Source organism: Silurus aristotelis (assembly GCF_946808225.1).
Source record: "Silurus aristotelis genome assembly, chromosome: 7".
NCBI lineage: Eukaryota > Metazoa > Chordata > Actinopteri > Siluriformes > Siluridae > Silurus > Silurus aristotelis.
The window spans coordinates 10,371,688-10,398,235 of NC_139580.1; the positions used below are offsets into that span (position 1 = coordinate 10,371,688).

A 26,548-nucleotide genomic window follows, 5' to 3' on the forward strand; every position below is an offset into this window, starting at 1 on the left:
GAATTTTGCACTTGTCTTTATTGGTGTTGTTTCAGTGGAACATGGACTGAATGACAGAAGTTAATGTAGTAATAAGTAATCGCAAAAAATGCAAACATGCTGTGTGCAAGTCAACTGGAGCGCTCAAATGAGAGCTATTAACATTGTGACAAACTGTAAACAACCAAATGTTAAACCAGAATTGCTTTCTGTTATAAATGCAGGCAAGTTTCACCTCTGAATGTCAAATATGCTTAAAAAAGATCCAACCATTATTTTTTTTTTAAATCACAAGATGCAAATTAGACTCTCATTTCCCCTGTGTGAGTTTGCAATGATCCTAATGTGGCTTGCTTTCATTGCCCTTATTTTAAAATCAAAGCTCATTTACGAATGTAAATGCGGATTCCTTGTGGCCTTGATTTGGGGCAACTCTGTTGGCCTTCTTCCTCTCATGGCAGACACTTTGACCCCTCTCTTGCGGCCATGTGGCAATGTTGAAGGGACACAGTTGTATGGCTGGAATCACAGCATGCCGTTTTGCCAGCACAATGCTGTTGGCCTGAGCTCAGAGGTTTTTCCTCTTAGACACGGCCCCAGGTGTCTATACTTTCTCCTTCATATCTCATCTGATTTTGTCCACTTACAAGATGTTGGGCTCACATTACACCCCTATTCGCCAAAAATAACTATCAGTGGCTTTCGGCCAAGATGTTGTTTGCAGATGCAGCATGTCTAAACACGTGGAGTTCCAAAACTTTTCCACATTTTGTAACAGTGACTTGGGGGTTTAAAAGTAAAAATCACTACACATACCAATGACCCACATTTATAAATTGTCATTTTCACAGTTTCTGTTCATTAACTGCTGATGACTGGAAATTGACCAATTATACATATTTATCAATTATTCAAAAAACCTCCTGTAAAAGTTTGGGTATCCAAAATCAAGCCAAAAAAAAAATCTTTTATCTAAGCTTACATGACACATCTGCAAACCGGTCAAAACATCTAACATAAGCCTGTTAAAATATTCTGCTGGCTTGTTTCTACAGATAAAAACTCCCACTTCATTTCTGATGTCAATTCCATTGCATTACAACAACATAGTTCCAAACCAAAGTCAGTCTAGAGGCTATCACACTTGACTTGTGCTACAGACTACTATCTATTGATTTTTCTTTTTTTAATAACTGAGTAATAAGCAGTAGCGAGTTGGTGACATACATTCTTGAATTCAACATGCGCTCTAGCAGCTTGTTTTCAGTGAATTTCTATGTACCTTCATTCAACTGTGTTGAATACAGCAGGTATGTTTCCTGTCATCATTAATCAGCCTTGCAATGTTTCAGAAATGTTCCTGCCCAGCTACATACAAAATGCCATACAAAATGTTTTTCTTTTTTCTTTCTCAGCTTTTAAATTGTAAAAAGGTAACTATTGTGCACAACCATTTAGATTATGGTTGTGTACATTATCCACTTATTAATCCATCTTTCCTACCACCAATTTTTTACAACTTATTTTACATTATACAACACTTTAGTCTGGTCTACTAATTTGGTCAAGTAGCATTCCAAAAGTCCTGTATTCCCTATAACCACAATGGGATATTTCACTGTTTGCCAAAATGTCACTTAAGTAAATCAGCACAGCTGGGATTGCAAATCACAGTCATGCTAATGTTCAGAATATGAACCATACTCTTGCCTGTGTAACATTGCTTTAATAGAAATGTATAACCAAGACACTGTGTGCAGGATTTTTTGCTGTATATATCTTGGTTACAACAGAACAATTTTATACTAATTCGGATTTTTAAACAAAAAAACTGGCAACAGTGTGTAACTGCCCTGTCCATTGTTCCTCCCTTACTGAAAATGTCCATAGACTGAGTATGGGGCAGAGTGATTTCTTCCCAAATGGGTGTTTTAGTGTTTGTTGTAGTTCTCAATCTTGACCACCAGGTGAAAAGCTTGACACCCCAAGATTGTAATGTCTTCAAAAGGCAAATAGGTAATAAATTATTTACTGTACTTCAAAACATACAGATTTATGACTTTAAGAAGATCAACATTTGTTTTATAACACATCCAATTAATCTTAGCACCCGAGTTTAACAAATTATGTCAACAATTAAACAACAGGCGGATGCCTTCTATAAGTGCAAGTTTGTTACTTGAAACTTATGTAGCTATGCAGCACAAATCTTTGTCCTTATGTTACCATCCTAAACTTCTTAGAGATTTGTGTCCATAGAAACAGTGTTCATTGTGCTAGCTAAAGCAAAACTTGATTGTAGTCCAGAACTCTGGCTCTGAGAAGTTATCTGCTCAAACCCTGATAGCAGAACAAATAGAAAGTGTGTGTGTGTGTGTGTGTGTGTGTGTGTGTGTGTGTGTGTATATAAATATCAAGGAGGCGGATGTTGCACTAATGAATGCTAATCTACCCATTATTTGGTCTGTGGTTTCAGCAAGATAAAAAGCACCGACGCTCCGAAATTATTCAAGAAACGTTTCATTTCGTGTTCCGATCACGCTTAAACTGTCACATGATTATTATTGCATTTCAGAGATATCCAGTTATGGTAATTCAGCATCTGCCGCCTTCGATGTTGAATTGTTCTGGCATGATGTTGATGAAACTGACAGGGTTTGTCAAGAACACTATGCACGCAAGGAAAAAAGTGCGAATGTTCCAATGCGAGTTTCATAAACACACGATGACTCTATTAAGTGCTGGGGGATTATGACAAGTGGTGGAAAAAGCAATCGACTGCTTTTTCCTACCTCCTGTGACACCAGGGTGAGTCCTTGCTCAACATCAAAAACAGAATCCTGAGGCAAAATGCATCTGCATGGCAACTGATGTAGTGAAACTAATGCTGAACACCTGAAACATAACTTTAGATCAGCTAAGACCTGCTGTGAACTACAGACTCATCCAGAATATCAACCCTGGCAGACCTGCAGTTTGTTTACTGTGATGTCTAAATGATAAACTCCTTAATGTCTCAGCTTACTGTTCAGGTCTTCATCTTAATGTGTACTATTCACTTACATTTACGGCATTCAGCCGAAAATCTAGATAGTAAATTGTTATTCAAAAACTACCGTGAACGAATAGCAAATATGCAATGAGCTCCGTAATTATTGGCATCCCCTATTTAAAAAAAAAGCCTAAAACAAATACATTAAAACGCATGTACAATAAGTACATTACAATAGTGCATTTATCTCTTCAAAACTTTGGTTGCGCACCCATACAATTAATATTCTGTGACTCCTGCCCTAAAGAGAATACCAACACTGAGTCGCTTTCTAACAAGCCTGCAAACACGGCGAGAATGACATTAGGAAGGGCTTTTTTTTTTCCTCGCAACAGGAAACACTTTGAAATTGACAAGCACAAAAATAAATGAAGCTGTGCAATTCTGAAACTGTGATCTTCAGGCATTTTTCTCGTTGCTTCACCATCCTCATCAATTTGCGGAGAGACGATGCGTGCATGGGTCCAATTCCTGGATAATTCTAAAGACTTTCAGACACTTTTTTGTATTGCTTTAATTCCACTCAATTGCATTTCCCAATTTTATGGGTTTTTTACAATTGTGTGTTTTATGTGCAACACAGTATTTATACCCTAGGGAAACAATACATGGTTCAAGGCAACAGCAGAGTTCCTGGGGGAAATGAGGAAAGAGGAAAAAATGAAAAAAAAAAAAAAAAAAAAAAAGATAAAAAATGAAGAATGCTAAATGGTTTGCATTTCTTACTGACAGAAAAAAAGATAAATAGTTCCATTTATTGTACAAATGGAAATTTTGAATTACTGTGTTCAAGGTTCTTTTTTTTTTTTTTTTTTACTATTTCAGCAAATTTTTTATGAAGGGTGCCAATAATACTGGACTGGGCACTGTAGTTATGAGATATAGAAGGCTGGAGCAGCTGACAGATCTGGAAAGTTTAAGAAGGTTAATAAAGGCCTACTTGTTCCAAGCAAATGTTTTAAGCAAACTAACATACTGGAGGACATCACATGGCTGGTTGTTATGTCTACAGTCCAGCAAGGCTGATGAAATGTGAATTAGTTTGTCTTTGAAAGGTTTCATGCTGTCTCAGAACATCCATAATGTATCAAAAATGTCAGTGCATAGATGAAATATGTTCATATTTTATCCTTTTTTTTTTAAATCAAGGTGAAACAGATCAGTCTGAGAGAATGGAAATGGAAGCATTCTTGGCACCACTAATGTGATGGTAATTAAAGGTGTAAAAGTGAGACAAAACACTTTGCATAGCCCAGAGTGCACTCTCCTATTGCATGAACGGACCTGCAGGTTCGTTATAGTGACCCGAGTGGTTTTTCTTTATGATGATATGAAAGTGTAAACGTTCACACAAAAAAAAAAAAAAAAAAAAAAAGATGGGTATGAAATAGGTTGGAAATGATGAAACCGGAAAACAGATCATCATCACACGTCCGTCATCTCGTCCTCCATTTCGTCCCCTTCTGTTTCTCCTTCCGCTTCGTCCTCATCCTCCGAGGTCACGTCAGCGTCATCCATCTGGGCCATGCACTTCTGACACGAGCACACGAACAGGTAGTTCTCTCTGAAAGAGTGCCATGAGAAAAGACTAAACGTGTGGAATGTTCACGTGTTCTAGGTCCCCAAGTATGAAAAAGCTCTCCTAAAAACTTAGACATAAGGAACTTTAGAATTCGTTGGAAAAATTACAAGCTTAATTAGAGGCTAAATTATCTAATATTAATTATCAGCATCAGTTGACTATTGCCCTGAAAACATTGGATTCATATTTGGCATTTTCTTTTTTTTCTCCCAGATAATTTATGACCTCTTTTCCTATTTATGCAAAGTTGAGTGGCTAGGATCATTATTTATATTTTCTTGTTCACCATTAGCTGAAAAAAGAAATAAAAAACAAGTCAAATTGTGTGTCCTCGTACTTTCTCTCTCTCTCTCTCTCTCTCTCTCTCTCTCTCTCTCTCTCTCTCTCTCTCTCTCTCTCTCTCTCTCTCTCTCTCTCTCTCTCTCTCTCTCTCTCTCTCTCTCTCTCTCTCTCTCACACACACACACACACACACACACACACACACACAAACACCAGAATTAAAAAAAAAAACAGAAAAATGTTCAATATGTGGAGAATAATACTGAAAAGCATATAATTAGTCTTTAGTTCTAACCAGGTTAGTGTAATTGACAATTTTTACAACCACCCTCTCCCCTTTGTATGATTGTTACCCATTTTTAAACCAGTTTTAGTCATTGTGAATTCCTAACCACTAGCTAGTGCTTCTCTACTGTACGACAGCTACCCTACCAAGCAGGGTAAGGACTAGGACACTGTCACTGCAGCACTGTCTTCACATCTCAAACTGCTGGTCATGTACAGTCACAGCTCAGCCAACAACCCCCCTCCGTATACATGACAGAAGCCAACGATGACTCGTGTTACTCTAATTGACAAAAGGAAAAATAAAATCGCTATTCCTCCCACAACGAAGAGCAGAGGCAGTCATATCACTAGCCTTGATAAAAACTAGATTTAAAAAAAAAAACTTCCTTTTTCAAGGACATGTGGGAAAACAGTAATGGATACATCAAATCAGTAGTCTGGGCACTTGTTCATTTTATAATTCATAGTTGCATGAAAAGAGAAAGAGGTTAAACCAAATTCCCGATTGACTTTCATAATAAACGTCTCATTTTGCACACAATGTGGCCAAAATGTATGTGGACACCTGACTATTACATCCTTATGTAGCTGGGAGCAGACAGTTGTTTAGAATGTCTTTATATGCTGTAGCATTACAATGTCCCATCACTGGAACAAAGAGATGACATCTGCTCTTCTGGGAAGTCTAAGGCCGGAAGAAAATGTTTAAAAAGCACATACGAGTGTGATGTGAGGTGCCCACAATCTAAAGCACTTTCTCAAATCACCTGCTGCACAAAACATGGCTTGTAGATGGTTGTAGATTTAAAGAAAAAAAAAAGAAATTGCAATATAACTCTGCTGCTGTAAGTAACAGTCACCTCATAGTTAGACATCTCTCAAGAGAAAAGTATGAAGCTTGCCATACACTGATAACTTTTATGAGAACAATGCTAATGAATGTATGCCTTGTCGATCCCTAGATACATTGGTTACACTCATTTAAAGCACTACATGAGCTCATACTTAAGCGAAATGATGCTTTTAGTATCCAGTTCTACACAGTTTGTTCGATTGAGAATCATCACACGAACAAGAATGCATTTCTAATTTAGTGCAACTTCAGACTTTCTGAAGGTCTCACCGAATCTGCAAACACACGAAGCATCAGTAATAAAGCAGGCAGCTTTCGCTCGAGCCCCACAGCTGGAGACGTCGACAACAGTGTTTGAAGTCGAAGTGAGACGGCGCGCAGGTGGAGAAAACTGAATGTGCCTTAAATAAAATGGCATTTCCGAGTGAACATGTTTTATTTCTTCCTAAATCACAAATCAGTAAATAGGTAGGCGATCAATATAAAGCAAAGGTCCAGCACTAATCCCCGTCCCTGTGCTCTCACTAGCATAAAGCGTTGCGCTTGAATTGATCATTTTTGGAGGGACGTATAAATTCTTAAACAAGCTGAAGCATTCATTACCTCAGGATCTTGTGCCGGCTATGGCGACTCCTGTCTCGCTGGCAACAATCCAAATAGCTGATGCAGATTTCCTACAGAGAGCGCCGAAAAGAAAGACTTTAATGAGAACAGAGTTACAGTCAATTAGCAACTAGCATCAGAAGTCAAAGTTAACTCAGGTGTTGAGTAGCTGTAAAGAGATTTCCACAGCCTTCCGCTTTCAGTTACAGCTCAGTTATAAGCCAAGAACACGGATGCATTTATTTGGCTCTGATCTGATCTGACTCGCACTGAATGGATGGTTTTAATCATGTAAGGTGGCGGATGCAACAAGGGGGAAAAATAAACATCACAGCACATCTGTGACATGCCACATCTATTCAGGACAAAAAATATAAAAATCAGTGTACAGTATTCCAAATTTGGAGATTGAAAAATGTAATGGTATACAAATATTTAACAGCAAACATCTGCTTCCCTTAAGCATTTTTTGTAATACTACTTTTCACAGTAATAAAAACATTTTATTTAACAAAACCTGATCCACCATTACCTTGTTACATAAGAATTTTAAATGCAATTAGACAAGCATTTGCCCAGCATGGGGCTCATTTACAGGAAATATACAAACGTACAATATTTAATGAATAATTCAGAGTAGAAAACTATAGAACTCATTGTACAGAACTGTAATATTTAGTGGAATACAACATCTGTTTCAAAGTATTGGCACCCCAGTAAAGAAATGCCTTTTTGGTTGCCTTAAATATCACAATGAAGATATTTTAGTGTTTGCTAACCTCAAGTGATATTTTTCCTATTTCTTTTTTTGGCATTGGAAATTGGAATATCATGATTTATAATGCTTGTGTTACTAGAGGGACCAAATCAACTAGAAAGTTTTGTATGATTCTGGCAAATCCTCATAAAAGTTCAGACAAATTCTGACTGTGTAGAATCCAGTCATAGCTTTAAAAATCTCAATATTATTACTTTTCACTATTGTGTTCATTCCAACAGCACTTAGTTTTAACGCCAAATGTTTCAATGCCACTATTTAATTTCTCAATGCAATTTAACTCAATAAAATTTGCTGTTGAAATTCTTCCCCTTATATATGTAAGTAATAAATATGTCTCATTTCACATGACCTAATGCTTGCCTGAAGCATGACGACTCAACAGTGAAAAAAAGGCTCCATGTTTAATACTATGTTTTAAATATACAATTCCCAACATCTACACATACGATGACAAAATGTTGGAAATGAATGAATGGGTCGTGTAAGTCTAGCGTAGATCTTACTCAGAACATGATAATGACTCTTTACCCACAGTGAGCAATTATCAAGAACTTTTTCACCCACAAGTGTCTAGGAATAAAAAAAGAAACAATGACTCAATATTAAACCGGTCATTTATATTGATAGTTTCTGTGGCACTCCAATATGATTTCATACTAATATTAGGTTTTACTCAGCTACTGATTTACATATGTACAAGTAATTGGAAATGCAGGCGAATCATGTTTTATAAACTTTCACTAGGATAACGGCTACTTCAGTAATGTGAGATTTGAATAAATACACAATGTTCCATATAAATCTTCAGTCAGAAGCACAAAAATAGAACATCTATAGATAGAAATATCCTCCTCATTACAGCTGGCACAACAAACACTGAAGTAAACCACATAGAAAAACATGAAGTAAACAACATAGAACACAACAACTCGAAGCGTTTCAAAATGAATGCCACGCCCATTAGCGTGCAGAATATTATATATAATAAATAAATAATGTTATTTATTTATTTATTATATATAATATTCTGCACGCTAATAGAAACTGTGAGTCATTGTTTCTATTTTTATTCCTAGACACTTGTGGGTGAAAAAGTTCTTGATAATTGCTCACTGTGGGTAAAGAGTCATTATCATGTTCTGAGTAAGATCTACGCTAGACTTACACGACCCATTCATTCATTTCCAACATTTTGTCATCGTATGTGTAGATGTTGGGAATTGTATATTTAAAACATAGTATTAAACATGGAGCCTTTTTTTTACTGTTGAGTCGTCATGCTTCAGGCAAGCATTAGGTCATGTGAAATGAGACATATTCCCTTCTGACCTCACCGTGGCCGACATATCTCAAGACATTATTGTTGAAGAAGGAGGTCTCCACATGCCAGATGTAAAGTGAAGGATATTGCCATCTATAGAGGTCATATTTTTGTGCCTTTGACTCAAAGTTTATATGGACTATTCAAGGATCATTCGTGTGTGTATTAAGAGCTCACATTATTGTAGCTGGGGTTTTTTTCCCTCGTAGATGTATATGAATCATGACTTCTCTGCATATTGAATTACTAAATTACTGGTATTTATGTACATCAGTAGCCAAACAAAAGCTCATAGTGTGTGTTTTTTATATAGATAATTTTAATATAATATATATATATATATATTAGGGCTGCAACAACTAACCTAAATTTAAAATAATCGATAATGACATTCTTTGTCAACGAATGTTGGGCTGCTCAAGTTACAGGTTACCGTGACGCAAGATAACACAGACATTTGCAAAATGGCAGAGAGAACAGAGTAAACTGGCAGCTGGAAAAAGTAAACACACTGGTGTCACCGATAAAGGTGAAACATCAGCACGGTAGGCAAAACTGTGAAAATGGCTATAGCACTGGATCTGTTCTGTCGTGACTCGCGAGCATCAGGTAGTGCAGTCGCCTCGCTCGTGACAGTGATAATTTCAATTAAACTGGTGCAAACAAACTAAATCTAAAAGCAGCTAATAACAGCAGTGTTAAACAAAAAACCCTCATGCAGTCCTCAACAAGCAGCCACTAAAAGCTTAAAAAGTCAAAAGTATAGAAAGTTAAACTCAATATCTGGCTTTTGCAATATCTAAATAGATATAATACCCTGAATAATGTTATATATAGTTATAAGAAGCTTTTTTAAATTTTTTTATTATCCGATTAATCAACTATTCTTAAAAAAAACAAAACAAAAAAAACCCCGGATTATTCAAAAATCATAATACTCATTAGATGCAGCTCTAATATACATATAAATATATACACACACACACACATATATATATATATATATATATATATATATATATATATATATATATACATATATATATATATATATATATATATATATATATATATATATTAAAAAACCAAACCCCATCTGACCTCGCCAGGTTTGATGTCACTCAGGGCGCTCAGGTGAAGCAGGAAGTTGTTGTCAGGGAAAGACGCCTCCGCGTTCGGTACGCAGCTGTGGTTACCTTGACAACAAATCATATAATTTTGAGTGACCTTTCGATGAGTTTAAATTACATTAACAGTAAACTCAGTAAAGTGTTAGGTAGAAGCGTTAGGTAAAGAGACCCCCCCCCCCAAAATACATACATACACACACACACACACACACACATATATATATATATATATATATATATATATATATATATATATATATATATATATATATATACACATACATATACATACACATACACATATACATATACATACACACACACACACACACACACACACGTGCATCTCAATAAACTAGAATATCATTAAAAAGTTTATTTATTTTAGTAGTTCAATACAAGAAGTGAAACTCGTATATTACATAGATTCATCACACACAGACTGATATATTTCAAATGTTTATTTCTTTTAAATTGGATGCTTTTGTCTCACATTTATCAAAAATCTATACCAATCTCAAAAAATTGTATTGCTTCATAAGACCAATCAAAAAAAACTTTTTAGCTAATTGTTGGCCTTCTAAAAAGTATGTTCATTTACTATATACAGTGGGTACGGAAAGTATTCAGACCCCCTTAAATTTTTTACTCTTTGTTATATTGCAGCCATTTGCTAAAATCATTTAAGTTCATTCTTCTTCCTCATGAATGTACACACAGCTCCCCATACTGACAGAAAAACACAGAATTGTTGACAGTGTTGCAGATTAATTAAAAAAGAAAAACTGAAATATCACATGGTCCTAAGTATTCAGACCCTTTGCTTGTGACACTCATATATTTAACTCAGGTGCTTTCCATTTCTTCTGATCATCCTTGAGATGGTTCTACACCTTCATTTGAGTCCAGCTGTGTTTGATTATACTGATTGGACTTGATTAGGAAAGCCACACACCTGTCTATATAAGACCTTCCAGATCACAATGCATGTCAGAGCAAATGAGAATCATGAGGTCAAAGGAACTGCCTGAAGAGCTCAGAGACAGAATTGTGGCAAGGCACAGATCTGGCCATGGTTACAAAAAGATTTCTGCTGCACTTAAGGTTCCTAAGAGCACAGTGGCCTCCATAATCCTCAAAGGGAAGACGTTTGGGACGACCAGAACCCTTCCTAGAGCTGGCCGTCCGGCCAAACTGAGCTATTGGGGGAGAAGAGCCTTGGTGAGAGAGGTAAAGAAGAACCCAAAGATCACTGTGGCTGAGCTCCAGAGATGCAGTCAGGAGATGGGAGAAAGTTGTAGAAAGTCAACCATCACTGCAGCCCTCCACCAGTCGGGGCTTTATGGCAAAATGGCCCGACGGAAGCCTCTCCTCAGTGTAAGACACATGAAAGCCCGCATGGAGTTTGCTAAAAAACACCTGAAGGACTCCAAGATGGTGAGAAATAAGATTCTCTGGTCTGATGAGACCAAAATAGAACTTTTTGGCCTTAATTCTAAGCGGTATGTGTGGAGAAAACCAGGCACTGCTCATCACCTGTCCAATACAGTCCCAACAGTGAAGCATGGTGGTGGCAGCATCATGCTGTGGGGGTGTTTTTCAGCTGCAGGGACAGGACGACTGGTTGCAATCGAGGGAAAGATGAATGCGGCCAAGTACAGGGATATCCTGGACAAAAACCTTTTCCAGAGTGCTCTGGACCTCAGACTGGGCCGAAGGTTTACCTTCCAACAAGACAATGACCCTAAGCACACAGCTAAAATAACGAAGGAGTGGCTTCACAACAACTCCGTGACTGTTCTTGAATGGCCCAGCCAGAGCAATGACTTAAACCCAATTGAGCATCTCTGGAGAGACCTAAAAATGGCTGTTCACCAACGTTTACCATCCAACCTGACAGAACTGGAGAGGATCTGCAAAGAGGAATGGCAGAGGATCCCTAAATCCAGGTGTGAAAGACTTGTTGCATCTTTCCCAAAAAGACTCCTGGCTGTATTAGAGCAAAAGGGGGCTTCTACTAAATACTGAGCAAAGGGTCTGAATACTTAGGACCATGTGATATTTCAGTTTTTCTTTTTTAATAAATCTGCAACAATGTCAACAATTCTGTGTTTTTCTGTCAGTATGGGGTGCTATGTGTACATTCATGAGGAAGAAGAACGAACCTAAATGATTTTAGCAAATGGCTGCAATATAAAAAAGAGTGAAAAATTTAAGGGGGTCTGAATACTTTCCGTACCCACTGTATGTAGTCAATACAAGACGACTTTGGCCCACTGAGCAACAGTCCAGTACTTTTTGTCATTGCCCAGGTAAGACACCTCTGACGTTGTCTCTGGTTCAGGAGTGTCTCGCCACAAGGAATGAGTCAGTTGTAGCCCATGGATACGTCTGTGTGTGGAGGCTCTTAAAGCACTGACTCCAGCTGCAGTCCACTCTTTGTGAATCTCCCCAAATTCTTAAATAGGCTTTGTTTCATCTTTTTCTACCACATTATTTCCTTCTATTCAATTTTTCATTAATGTGCTTGGATACAGCACTCTGTGAACAGCAGCTTCTTTAGCGATGACCTTTTGTGTCTTACCCTCCATGTGCAGGGTGTCGATGATCGGCTTCTGTACAACTGTCAAGTCAGCAGTCTTCCCCACACAGATGATTGTGCAGCCTAAGCCAGACTGAGACACTGTTTAAAGGCTCAGGAAACCTTTGCAGGTGTTTGGATTTAATTAGCTGATTAGAGAGTGATGTCATGAATCTCCAATATTAAACTTTTACAAAATTTGAAATTTTCAGAGATACTGAATTTTGGGTTTTTATTAGCTGTAAGCCATAATCATCAATGTGTCCGTGTGTGATAAATCTATATAATATACGTGTGTATATATATATATATATATACACACACATACATACATACATACATACACACACACACACACATATACATACACATATATACATACACACACACACACACACACACACACACACACACACATTTTTTATTTTATTTATTTTCTTCCATTATTCTTACATGAGCTCTGAAGAAGGAAGAGACCGGATCCTTCACAGTTGAGGAAGTCGCCCGTTTCTGTAAGACGAGCAAAAAAGAAATGATAGTCTGTGAAAAAACCTTTCATCCATCAAACCTATTTCACATTTCACTACATATATTTCAAAACGAAGTAGCAGTAGTAATAGTATGGGAATCACAAGTAGTAAGTGCTTTAGTCCTCCAACATTTGCAGCACAGTGGGGTGTGTGTGTGTGTGTGTGTGTGCATATTGTATTGGATGTAAAAATTGACCTTTATCGATGTCCTTGTATAACTGGTCAATAAAGGCATCCAGCTGCTCCCTCTGCTGGTGAGGAAGCTCCAGTGCATCACATGCATGAACCCATTGGCTGAGGGAACTGAATAAACAGCAACAATCAGGGATGCAAACCGACCATCTTTCACATCACATCATAGCAAAATAAATATATAAAATAAATAAATAAATAAATAAATAAATAAACACAAAGAAATTATTAACCCCTCATTTTTGAAGCTATGACTAAAATTTGTTTTAAATCCATAATGATTTTTATATTATTATGAACGTTAAACTGTCATTTAATATCCATTATGCTAACCGAAAAGAAAAAATAAATAAATAATTAATTAATTTAAAAAAAACTTCAATAGAATATTAAATGTTATTATACAACAGCATAATTCTTGCTTCTGATTGTTCAGAGTTTTTCTGTAACAACAGGTCTGACCATATTTCATCTGCAATACAAACTGCAGATTTACTGTTCTGTCTAACTATTGATATGTAGATGTTTTCCATGAGAACCAGTTTAGCGTTTAGAGTCTAAAATACTGCTTTGTAATAGAAGAAAATCTACAAGTTTTCCTAGACCATAAATAAATCTGCAAAAAATTATAAAATGTTTTCGTTTCTTGAGAACTTGACAAACTTTTTTTATAATTAGCTTCCAAAGAAGAAGGAGATGCTTGTAAAGGATCTACTGTAATGCAAGTGATGCACCTGTCAGTGGACATTCGACATCAAACATAAAGAGAAAATGAATTAAATGGACATTTCACAACATTTTCTATTTATTATTCTGAAATGGACATTTCACAATAATAAATAGAAAATGTGCAAATAAACACATTCTTTTTTGGCCAAATATCTCTAGTAAAAGAAGAAATCAAAGAAATCTCCCAAAGTGTTCTATTCTGTTCCTAGTGTTTAGCTTAGACCGAGTCAAAACAAGAAGTAATAGAGGTAATATAATTTTTTTCAGGATATTGGATATAATGAAATATTTGTGCATTTAATCAGCCTGCAGGGACTGTGTCTTTTGATTTACTTTCATTTCTTAACAAGCTCCGAGGGAAAATGATATGGACAGAGAAAGTAATATAAACCTTGGCGAATGCAATGTGTTAATATTCTTCCTCCTAGTGAAAACTGACCTTGTCTGAATATCGATTTGTATGTAAAGGATACAAGAAAAAACACTTTATAATCTAGATACATCTTTAAGCTGGTACATCCAAGCATGAAGAGGGAAAAGGTAATCCTCATTGATTTCCTTTTCAATGTAAATTTAGGATGCGTTTTTACATGATGTCATAGTAATATGAACATACACTAACTAGTTCACTCATCCTTATTTCAATATAAATCACACGAAAGATAAAAGATCTTAAAGATAAAAGATCTTAGAAAGTTAAAGATTTCACAGATGAAGATACAAATTTTACAATAGTCACAGTTAAAGCTTTCAAAGAACTGCCATCCACTGTGTGCGCATGTGTGTGTGTATGTGGTGCGTGGTACATAACCTAAAGAGAAGTTCAATTGCTTCTTAAAAGAGAATTACGGTGCAAAAGAAACATAATTAAAATGGCACGAACCTGGTGCCAATGCCCTGCCCGTTGGTCCCGATGAGTGCAAAGAGAGAGCGAAAGCCATCTGGAGTGAACCACTGCAAAAGCAGAGGACTGATTAAAATGTCCACATACTAATTAACACACACTTCATTATTCAGGTTATTACACTTACATTATATTCGTTCCACTGGTACTTATGTTGGAACATTTTATAAATATTACACTGCTATTAAGGTTACACACTTTTATAATCATGACACTAATATTAACATTACATCCTTTTACAGTTCTTAAATCATTAAAAATTACTTGTTACACTGTGACGGGCTTTCCTCGCGCTACGCCGTTACTGTGACGGGCTTTCCTCGCGTTACGCCGTTACTGTGACGGGCTTTCCTCGCGTTACGCCGTTACTGTGACGGGCTTTCCTCGCGTTACGCCGTTACTGTGACGGGCTTTCCTCGCGTTACGCCGTTACTGTGACGGGCTTTCCTCGCGTTACGCCGTTACTGTGACTGGCTTTCCTCGCGTTACGCCGTTACTGTGACTGGCTTTCCTCGCGTTACGCCGTTACTGTGACTGGCTTTCCTCGCGTTACGCCGTTACTGTGACGGGCTTTCCTCGCGTTACGCCGTTACTGTGAAGGGCTTTCCTCGCGTTACGCCGTTACTGTGACTGGCTTTCCTCGCGTTACGCCGTTACTGTGACGGGCTTTCCTCGCGTTACGCCGTTACTGTGACGGGCTTTCCTCGCGTTACGCCGTTACTGTGACGGGCTTTCCTCGCGTTACGCCGTTACTGTGACGGGCTTTCCTCGCGTTACGCCGTTACTGTGACGGGCTTTCCTCGCGTTACGCCGTTACTGTGACGGGCTTTCCTCGCGTTACGCCGTTACTGTGACGGGCTTTCCTCGCGTTACGCCGTTACTGTGACGGGCTTTCCTCGCTTTACGCCGTTACTGTGAAGGGCTTTCCTCGCTTTACGCCGTTACTGTGAAGGGCTTTCCTCGCGTTACGCCGTTACTGTGAAGGGCTTTCCTCGCGTTACGCCGTTACTGTGAAGGGCTTTCCTCGCGTTACGCCGTTACTGTGACGGGCTTTCCTCGCGTTACGCGTGGACAATGTAACAATATTAGTGTAACACAATGAAATCATGTACGCCGTTACAGTACCGGCTTAACGCGAGGAAAGCCCGTCAGAGTAACGGCGTACATGATTTCATTGTGTTACACCAATATTGTTACAGGCTTTCATTGTGTTGTAATCATTACGCAATTATTAAATGCTACAGGTTTTTAGTATTGGTTACGTGGTTGTTGATATTTCAGGATTTCATATTGGTTATGGAAGGATTTGGAACCCCTGCTAGTATAATTAATATAATTTTCGTATAAATTCATAACTTACATAACAGGCTTTTACAGTTCTTATGACTATGAACATTATAGGCTTTTATATTCTTTACAGTTAATAACAGGACTGGATTTCAGATATACTATCATGTTATTCATCTTACAGGCTTTCATATAAAAACAATGAAGTGTTTGAATGACCACCTTATAAAAAAATTTAATAAAATCCAATTTGCTCCATCAAAAGAAAAAACACATTTCTCACATGATTTTATAATGTGAAAATTCAGTATTATTATTATTATTATTATTATTATTATTATTATTATTAGGGGTTCAAACACAGTGCAGTACAATCTACACTATTGTGATTGTAGAGATTACACTATTATAATTATTCCACCATAAAACTCTTTGTGCAGACCAAACCGTAAGACTTAGAGACTTAAAACTTGGCCAGAGGGTAGAGCTCAATTTGGGGAGAGGTTGACAGAGTATCGACCCAATTGGCCAAAGGGGAGGGCTAGAGTAAAAAAAAAAAAAAATTATAATTCCACACATTGTTGGCCATAGCTTATACACTGTTGTTGACTCAAAAGTTTTATATCCTAATCCTTTTATATCCCTACTTTTGCAAACTAGTCCTAGACTTGTCACCCGATCGGAACCAAATCAGTGCAGAAATGTTTCCTGGGCAGTGAATATAAATAACTATAATATTTTACAAAAAAAAAAAAAAAAAAAAAAAAAAACTTTAAGAACTTTTTAAAAGTTTAACTTTTTACTCATCGTTGCAAAGGGTTGCCAAAACATTTGAAATAGGCATGGCCACTTTTACTAAAATGGCTATAACTCCTGAACGAAATGAGATACTATAACTTCACCACGTGTGCATAAGCTCAATATTTGGTCAAACTAAACAAGAGGGGAAAAAAGGGATAAACGGCTATAACTGTGCAACCGTTTGGTTCGATGGACCTGAAACTTGCCATGCAGTGTCTCTGTCCAATGTGCCATAAGGGTCTATAAGGACTTTACATATCTAAAAAATATAACTGCTATCGGCCAATGAAGTTCGCGCACCTATTACACAAGTTTAGCAGTGGCTACTAAAACTCTGTGGGCATGTTGCTAATGTTTTTTTCTTATGTGCTTCAATGCATTATGTGCTTGAACCACAGTAATCGCTGCTTGCAGCTATAATTATTATTATTATCAGATCTTATCCACAGTACTTAATATAATTTTCCTTTATACATAGTCTATTTTTTTTACTTTTCTATCCAAGGTCTTGTTTGCACTCAGAGAAAGCACTTTTTCTTTTTTTTTGCGCTGTAAATACGTTTATTACCCACTGAACAGGAGACTGTGTACACTTGTTTTTAAGCTGAAAATCTATTCATATGAAAAATATTTTTGTGTTTACTGACCTGACTGAGGTGATCATCATAGAGTGCAGTTGTAAAAAGGTTACGCAGCAAAGCCAGTTGGCCCTGAAGGTTGAAGTGAATTGTGTCAAAGCCAGATATACTCACATGTGTACAGTCACAGTTGCATTAGGTTAAAAGCTTCTATAATTGTACCTGGAACTTCTCTCCTAGTAGTTTGTGTGCCATTTCCTCTTGCTCGTTGGCTGCACGGCTGCAAAAGTGGGAAAACAGCCTCTGCCAGCGCCTCTTGTCTTGAGCCTAAAAGGCAGGGAACATAAAACTCTTATCACAACAAGCAAATCAAAAAGTTTAAAATTAGAAAGAAAATGGATCAACTATCTACCAAAGGCCATTCACAGCACTCAGACATAAAAACCCTTCACCAAGTCCCTCCATGGTCACAGATATAACTGATTTAGCTTTTAGAAAAACAGTGAAGAAAAAACAAAACATACCTGCTTCACAACAGCAACCATTTTGGCCATTAGCATGATGCTGGAGGTTTCTGGAGGATAGTGTGCACTCCTAAAAAGAACACGCACATCATAACACAAATAAATACATCAATTTATATATTACATTTGTTTTGCTTTCACAAAGTATATGGTGTCCGATAATCGACTGATACCAGCCTAAAATACCTTTAATTGTTTTTATCTTCACAGACTTTACTGACCATTATTTGATTATAATAAAGGCTAAGCCTGACTGACCTAAAAGTCACATGTCCTCCAATCTGAAAGGTCAACAGCATGTAAAAAGTGATTTAACTCAGAATTGAAATGTGCGCATCACTAGATTTGTTCAGACCCCAGAAAGGAATGATGATTTTTGTTTGATCAAGATATGCCATGCTCAAACCTCTGTGCCATTTTCTTTATATGCAGTGTGTTTGTCTATATATTGAAACATACACTTTTTTTCCATGCCGTCACATCCTACATTTTTTGTTTTTAACATACATTTGTTATAATATAATGCTAATCTTAAGTGGTCAAATTAAGTGAACTGATCTTGCATATTAAACAAAAACGTTTTTTTTTTTTAGTTAGTTTATTTAAAATTTAGTTAAAAATTATTTAATACTTCTGAATACTAAGCCCAATTTAATGTTAAGAATGTAATGCACCAGGTCCATGTATTCATATGTATTTATTTTATTAATTTTCTTATATTTTCCGAGGTTTCATCAGTTCACAGCATTAAAACCTGCTTAAAATATTTTTATTCCCTCTCTTTTTTATTGAAAATTGCTTCGAGTAGATTTACAAAACAAGCAACACAACTAAACACTTTTCCCCTCACGAGATTATAACAAACAGTAAATCAGTGTCTCACCTCCAAGCATCCTGCAGCTTGTTGATTGGATGATCATGATCCTGATGTGAAGAGCCCAGACACAGGACCTGGTGATATTGATCCCAAGCAGCCTGCCTGCACTCACTGCTACAGTACATCACCTACAGGAGGCAGCAAGCACAGGGATAGTCTGTTAGGTGTCTGGGACATTTTTATAGACCTATTATTAACATAAATAGATTACACACAGTCAGCTAAAATAAAGAACCATGAGGAGTAAAAACATGCACTATATTGCCAAAGGTTTGCAGACACCTGGTCAGATGTATGGTATGGGCTTTTTGAGCGTCGCTTTTCACATTAAGTCCCAATTCTAATTCTTCTAACTGCCTCCACCCTTCTTAGATTTTGAAGAGTGCTTATGGAGATTCATTTAGACGCAAGAGTGTTAGTAAAGTCAAGTACTGATGTACGTGAGGTGAGGAGGCCCGGAGTGCATTTAGCGATTCAATTCATCCCAAAGGTGTTCAGTAGGGTTGAGATCAGCACTCTAAAGCAGGAGATCTTCACTCAAACACATGCAAAGCATATCTTCATGGAGTTTGCTTTGTGCACAGGGGCATTGTCATGCCAGTTCAAGTGAAAGGGAAATTTCATGCTACTGCATTTAAAGACATTTTATACAACTGTGTGCTTTCAGCACAGAACAATTTGGGAAAGAACCAAATGGCTGGGGAAATTTGGTTTCAATAATTTTGTCCATACAGTGTACACAAAAAACAAGTTGGTTGATGCTGATATTTTACATTTGTAACAAATTAGTGTAATTTTTTAAATAATTTTTTTAAATAAATGTTTTTGTTTTTATATATATATATATATATATATATATTTCTTTCTTTCTTTCGGCTTCTCCCGTTAGGGGGCGCCACAGCGGATCCTCCGCACGTTTGATTTGGCACATGTTTTACGCTGGATGCCCTTCCTAACGCAACCCTCCCCAATTTATCCGGGCTTGGGACCGGCACTGAGAGTGGCTGGGGATGGTTCCCTGACCGGGGATCGAACCTGGGTCGCAGCGGTGAGAGCGCTGCATCTTAACCACTAGACCACCAGGGGACCATATATATATATATATATATATATATATATATACATACATATACACACACACACACACACACACACACACACACACACACACACCAGACCAAAAGTTTGGACACACCTTCTCATTCAAAGAGTTTTCTTTATTTTCATGACTATGAAAATTGCAGAGTCACACTGAAGGCATCAAAACTATGAATTAACACGTGGAATTATATACATAACAAAAAAGTGTGAAACAACTGAAAATGTCATATTGTAGGTTCTTCAAAGTAGCCACCTTTTGCTTAGATTACTGCTTTGCACACTCTTGGCATTCTCTTGATGCCTACTTTGAAGAACCTACAATATGACATTTTCAGTTCACTTTTTTGTTATGTATATAATTCCACGTGTGGATGGATGGATGGATGGATGGAGATATATACATACACACACACACACACACACACACACACACACACGCACCATTTTTAATATACTAAAAATATTTAAATTAATATGATTGTTTAACAAAATTCTGGAAGGTGAGAGGATGTCTGAGGAATGGAGTAGGAGTGTGCTGGTACCGATCTTTAAGCATAAGGGCGATGTGCAGACCTGCAGTAACTACAGGGGAATTAGGTTGATCAGTCACACCATGAAGTTATGGGAAAGAGAAGTGGAAGCCAGGCTGAGAGAAGAGGTGACCATCTGTGAGTAACAGTATGGTTTCATGCCGAGGAAGAGCACCACAAATGCCTTATTTGCTTTGAGGATGTGGATGGAGAAGTATAGAGAAGGACAGAAGGAATTATATTGTGTGTTTGTAGATTTGGAGAAAGCGTACAACAGGGTGCCGAGAGACAAGTTGTGGTATTGTATGAGGAAGTCAGGTGTGTCAGAGAAGTATGAGAGGGTGGTGCAGGACATGTATGAGGACAGTATGACAGCATTAAAGTGTGCAGTAGGAACGACAGACTGATTCAGGGTGAAGGTTGGACTGCATCAAGGATCGGCCCTGAGCCCTTTCCTGTTTGCAGTAGTGATGGACAGGTTGACAGACGAGGTCAGACAGGAGTCTCCCTGGACTATGATGTTTGCGGATGATATTGTGATTTGTGGTGAGAGTAGTGAGCAGGTTGAGAAGAGCCTGGAGAGGTGGAGGTATGCAGTGGAGAGAAGGGGAATGAAAGTCAGTAGGAGTAAGACAGTACATGTGCGTAAATGAGAGGGAGAGCAGTGGAGTGGTGTGGTTACAGGGAGAAAAGGTAGTGAAGTTGGAGGAGTTCAGGTATCTGGGGTCAACAGTGCAAAGTAATGGAGAGTGTGTTAGAGAAGTAAAGAAAAGAGTGCAGGCAGGGTGGAGTGAGTGGAGAAGAGTGGCAGGAGTGATTTGTGATAGTAGGGTATCTGCAAGAATGAAAGAGAAAGTTTATAGGACTGTGGCGAGACCTGAGATGATGTATGGATTAGAGACAGTGGCATTGAGTAAAAGACAGGAGGTGGAGCTGGAGGTAGCAGAACTGAAGATGTTAAGGTTTTCGTTGAGAGTGACGAGGATGGACAAGATTAGAAATGAGTTTATTAGAGAGACAGCCCATGTAGGATGTTTTGGTGACAAGGTGAGGAAGGCGAGATTGAGATGGTTTGGACATGTGCAGAGGAGGGACATGAGTTATATTGGTGGAAGAATGCTGAGGATGGAGCCACCAGGAAGGAGAAAAAGAGGAAGACCAAGGAGGAGGTTTATGGATGTGGTGAGGGAAGACATGCAGGTAGTTGAGGTGAAGGAGGCAGATGTAGAGGACAGGGTGGTATGGAGACGGATGATCCGCTGTGGTGACCCCTAATGGGAGCAGCCGAAAGAAGAAGATTTAAATTAATATAAATATTGTCTGGGTGTAGCAAAAATCTGTGAAAATTTGCTAAAGGTTTTCGGTAACTTTTGATCATTCCTCTGTAAAAAACAGGTTCAGCTCTGAGATGTTGGTGGGTCCCCTCTAATGAGCTGCTTGCCTCAGGTCTTTTCACGACATTTCTAATAAAGGATAGCCAGGACTTTTATGTGGCCATTCTAAAACATTAACTTTATTCCATTTTCTTTATAATTACTTGTGTGCTTAAGTTTGTTATCTTCCTGACCCACTTTCATTGAGACATATTAGTCCTGTCAGTTCACAGACAGATATTTATTTTTTCTGAAACAATTCAGAATTTATCGATCCATCAGTGATGGCAAACCTTTCTAGCCGATATGCAGCAATACAGCAAAATCATTAAACTACCACCACCATGCACTGTTTCCTTTCTCCAAACAGAACAATCTCTTTTAAACCAAATGGGTTAATTTGGGGCTCCATTTTTTCCCCCAGCAGCCTTCTGGTTAGGTCACCTGATCTTTGGCAAACCTTTTTCATGATACCCTGGCATGCACACCAAGGTTGTTCATTGTTTTCCTTATAGCAGAATCATGAAAAATTAACACCGGCCAATGTGGGAGAGGCCTTTAGTTGCTTAGAAGTTCCCCATTTCCTTTGTGACCCTGCAGACTATTATCCATTTTGCTCCTGGAGTGATTTTGTTAGTCAGTTCCTCCTGGGGAGGCTAACAATGGCCTTGAATTTCACTCATTTGAACACAGTCTGTTTAATGGTGGATTGGTGGAGTCCAAAGTCTTTAGAAATCGTTTTGCAACCTTTTCAGTCCTGAAGTGCATCAACAGCTCTCTTTCCTTTTATAGAAATCTCCTTTGTTTGTGCCATGATCCACTTCTACTTCAAACTATCTGCTAATAGTCAAGTCAAGTTTATTTCTATAGCACTTTTCACAACGGACATTGTCTCAAAGCAGCTTTACAGAATTTAACAGTTAAGGTAAATGATGTGTATTAATCCCTGATGAGCAGCCGTGGAGACTGTGGCAAGGCAAAACTACTAGTGGTAGACATGCAGATAGATTTTATTGAATCATTTCCCAAACAAATATATGATCAGGAATGCTATTTTTGTTTAAATGTATTTTATTTGTCAACATTTAAGACTTGTATGAAAATCTTAACCTTGAAATATGACCATAGACATTATCCACCAATACAGAACATTTAAGGGTTTACAAACATGACATATGGTAGCACTTCTGTTTTGCTGATGTGTTCAAACTTCAATATTAAATCTAGATATTGTAACATAAACCAAGCCATTTTTTTTTTTTTGCTGAGGTGGAACAGGGTGTGTTCAAATGTAATGTTAATAATGGTAAACATATGAGACAACACATGCTTCTATATAGATATATTAAATAGTAATGCGAATTTCACGCTCTCACATGAAAAAGCACTTGTTTATTTAAATAACAAAAGTGAAACACTTCACAGAAACTCTAACCGAGATAAAGCGCTTCATCAAGATGCATGAACATGAAACTTCTCTGAGCTTTAATAAAAATTGCTCCAAACTCAAAAACTCTCATTTAAACATAGCTAGATATACAATATAAAAGGACTGGACTGGCACACACAGATAAACAAACTAACTGCAAGCAGTTTTGTTTCGTTTCACTGTGTACTGTACATGTTTGAAATGAAAATTCTAATCAAATTAAATTTTGATTTAATTTAAAAATTACAGCCTACTTGAAGTGATCTTGTTAAAAACAATATTTAAATGTCAGGTTTGGCATACTACCTCCAACTAATGTAAATGTTTTGAGCTTTAGGGTTGTCCCTGTGTTTTCCCTGGTGGTCTAGTGGTTAGGATGCTCTCACCGCTGCAACCAGTTCGATCCCCGGTCAGGGAACCAACCTCAGCCACTCTCAGTGCCACTCCCAAGCCCGGATAAATGGGGAGGGTTGCATTAGGAAGGGCATCCAGCGTAAAAACATGTGTCAAATCAAACATGCGGAGGATCCGCTGTGGCGACCCCGAATGGGAGAAGCCGAAAGAAAGTTGTCCCTGTGTTTTCACTAATTTTGCTTCTTAGATCTCATAGGTGGACTCATACGACGAGTACTACCACTAATATTTTTTTTTATTATTATTTAGAAGATGATGAAAAATTATGAGTCTGTATTTGTTATTAGCAAGTAAGAACTTCTTGAAACTAAATAAATAATTTTGTAATGGGACACATTTGATAAAAACTGAAACATTATTAGAAGTCTCATTGCATTATATTGATAGATGTAGGTATCCTAAAGCACTGGAATAACTGAAAATCTTCACAGAGACTGAACTTCGTGAAGTAAAAGTAAATCATACAGTACCTGGCAGTGAGGGCAGGCCTGCTGCAGCTCAGGTCGGACCTTACACAGCTCAGGATGAGGCAGGCTGAGGGCAGGTAGAGCGCTGAGCCTGCGTGCATTTTCTTCTGCTGTCTCCAGAGCACGCAGGCAGTATTCACATGCTATAGGAAGCACAGACCGATTAAGAAAACAACTCCAGCCATTGTTGTCTTAACTGGCAACAAAAAAAAAGTGAGTACACCCTAAATGAACATGTCAAAACTGCATTCAAAGTGTCAATATTTTGTGTAAACACCACCATTATCCAGCACTGCCTTAACCCTCCGGGGCATGAAATTCACCAGAGCTGCACAGGTTGTTGCTGGGATCCTCTTCCACAACTACATAATGACATCACAGAGCTGCTGAATTTTAGGACACATGGTTCTTCTGCACCTTCTGTTTAAGGATGTCCCACATCTGATCGATAGGGGTCAGGTCTGGAGACATAATTTGCCACTCAATCGCCTTCACCTTCCTCAGCAAGGCAGTTGTCATCTTGGCCCTATGTTTGGGGTCATTTTTATGTTGCAAAACTGCCGTACGGCCCAGTTTCTGAAGGAAGAGCATCATGTTCCGATTCTGATTCAGAATGTCACAGTATATGTTGGAATCCATGTTTCCCCTCATTGACCTGCAGCTCCTCAGTACCAGCAACACTCATGCAGCCCCAGACCATGATGCTACCACCACCATGCTTCACTGTAGGCAAGACACAATTTTCTTGGTACTTCTCACCAGGGCATCACCACACATGCTGGTTAACATCTGAGCCAAACAAGGACATTTTAGTCTCATCAGACCACAAGACATGGTTCCAGTAATTCATGCTTGTGAACAGGTCGACTTCAGCAAACTGTTTGTGGGCTTTCTTGTAAACCAGCTATAGAATAAGTTTCCTTCTGGGACGACAGCCATGCAAACAGACTTGTGTGTGGTGTATGGTCTGAGCACTGACAAGCAGACCTTCTGCAACCTCTAAAGCAATGCTTTATGCACTCATGTGTTTGTTTTGGAGAGCAACCATTCTAATTTTGAAATCCTTAAAGCGTCTTGGCCATGAGGTGCCATGTAGAACATCCAGGGGTCAGTCTAAAAGAACTTTACTCAAAGCACCCAATTCTAACTGCTCTAATACAAGATACACAAATTTGAATGGTCCTGTCAAGTAGAAACATAAACAAAAACATGAACATAATGAATAGGACGAGTGGCTTTGCATGGTTACCAGTTATTTTGACAATAATTGCTGTATGTTGAGTTATTTTTAGAGGACAGTAAATGTATACTGATATACAAGCTGCACATTTACTACTCTAAAATATCCAAGTTTCATTTCTATAATAATGTCCCTTAAGATCTACTAAAATGGTTGCTGAAATGTGATCAGTGTACTCACTTTAGTAAGATATTGCAGGTCTAACACTTCTAAAGGGATTATACATAGCCAAGACACTACATGACACTGTTAATTAGATCAAAGATGATTTATAGAGTGTATACTGAATATTGTTTTCAGAACAGAATAACCGCTGTTGTATTTATGCCAAATTAGGCACTGATGACTTAGAATACCACAGGGTCAAATCTGAATGTTTGTATGTATGCATGTAAAGGACTTCTTATACAACTATGAAACATAACACGCCTTACCTTTATACTTGTACAAGGCATTCCACAGGAACTGAGCAGACACAAGGGGACGCTCAATAAAGATAGCCTCGCCCTTTTTGAAAGGTCTCTTGGCGAATAGTCCTTTTCCCTTAATAAGTGACACAAAAAGAGTGTTCAGGGCCTCAGGCCTGCTTTGGGGAATCTCGACCAAGTGCCACGTTTTTGTTAAGGGCAACCAGCAGCCTGTCAAAAGCTTCATTCACCAATCGAAGAACTATAAGACCAAAATTACTACATTAATACCTGCCAATAACCGCCATAGTCTCAAACGCCATATTGTGACTCAAAAATGTAGCGTTTAATTCAGAAAAGTAACTACAGATCTGCGGGATGAGATATCTAAGAGCTGGGAAATAATTGTCTAAAAATAAAACGCATAGCAAAAAAAGTGACATGTTTTTATATAAGCAAATTGATTACAGATACACACCTTGACATTGTCGATAAAGCGGACTTCCACGCAGTTTGCTGTTTTACCGGGATCAGCGCATCGCGAAAACATGTCATCCAAGGGGGCCGCCATGTTGGAAACTGTGTCTCACCTTTGACCTCTGTGAAGTTATCCAATTGGACGGCTCCTTTTTCGATGTGCGCTGACGTTGCTTATGATTGTGAATTATTTCATTTTATTTTGCATGAATAAATCACCATTAAATAAATGTAAC

General features: G+C 38.0%; 1 protein-coding gene across 1 annotated transcript; it reads right to left on the reverse strand.

Annotated features, from left to right (window-relative positions):
- Positions 1-26,461, reverse strand: smyd5 (SMYD family member 5). The gene is made up of 13 exons (XM_083547133.1): positions 26,314-26,461; positions 25,863-25,971; positions 24,192-24,331; positions 18,881-19,002; positions 17,998-18,067; positions 17,696-17,800; positions 17,543-17,605; positions 14,787-14,857; positions 13,179-13,285; positions 12,906-12,962; positions 9,843-9,937; positions 6,640-6,710; positions 1-4,595 (listed from the first exon to the last, which is right to left on the reverse strand). The coding sequence occupies exons 1-13, from the start codon at positions 26,404-26,406 to the stop codon at positions 4,457-4,459; spliced, it is 1,242 nt and encodes a 413-aa protein (XP_083403259.1). The 5' UTR covers positions 26,407-26,461; the 3' UTR covers positions 1-4,456.
- Between the last annotated feature and the right edge of the window lie 87 nt (positions 26,462-26,548).

What these genes read in the sequence shown, in the direction of transcription:
- smyd5 (XM_083547133.1), bottom strand. Translation starts at nt 26,406, where the DNA reads ATGGCGGCCCCCTTGGATGACATGTTTTCGCGATGCGCTGATCCCGGT. An exon ending in AGGCCTGCCCTCACTGCCAG is followed by an intron (nt 19,003 to 24,191) that starts GTACTGTATGAT and finishes TGCCTCCTGTAG; the next exon opens with GTGATGTACTGTAGCAGTGA. An exon ending in AGCCGGCACAAGATCCTGAG is followed by an intron (nt 4,596 to 6,639) that starts GTAATGAATGCT and finishes GCACTCTTTCAG; the next exon opens with AGAGAACTACCTGTTCGTGT.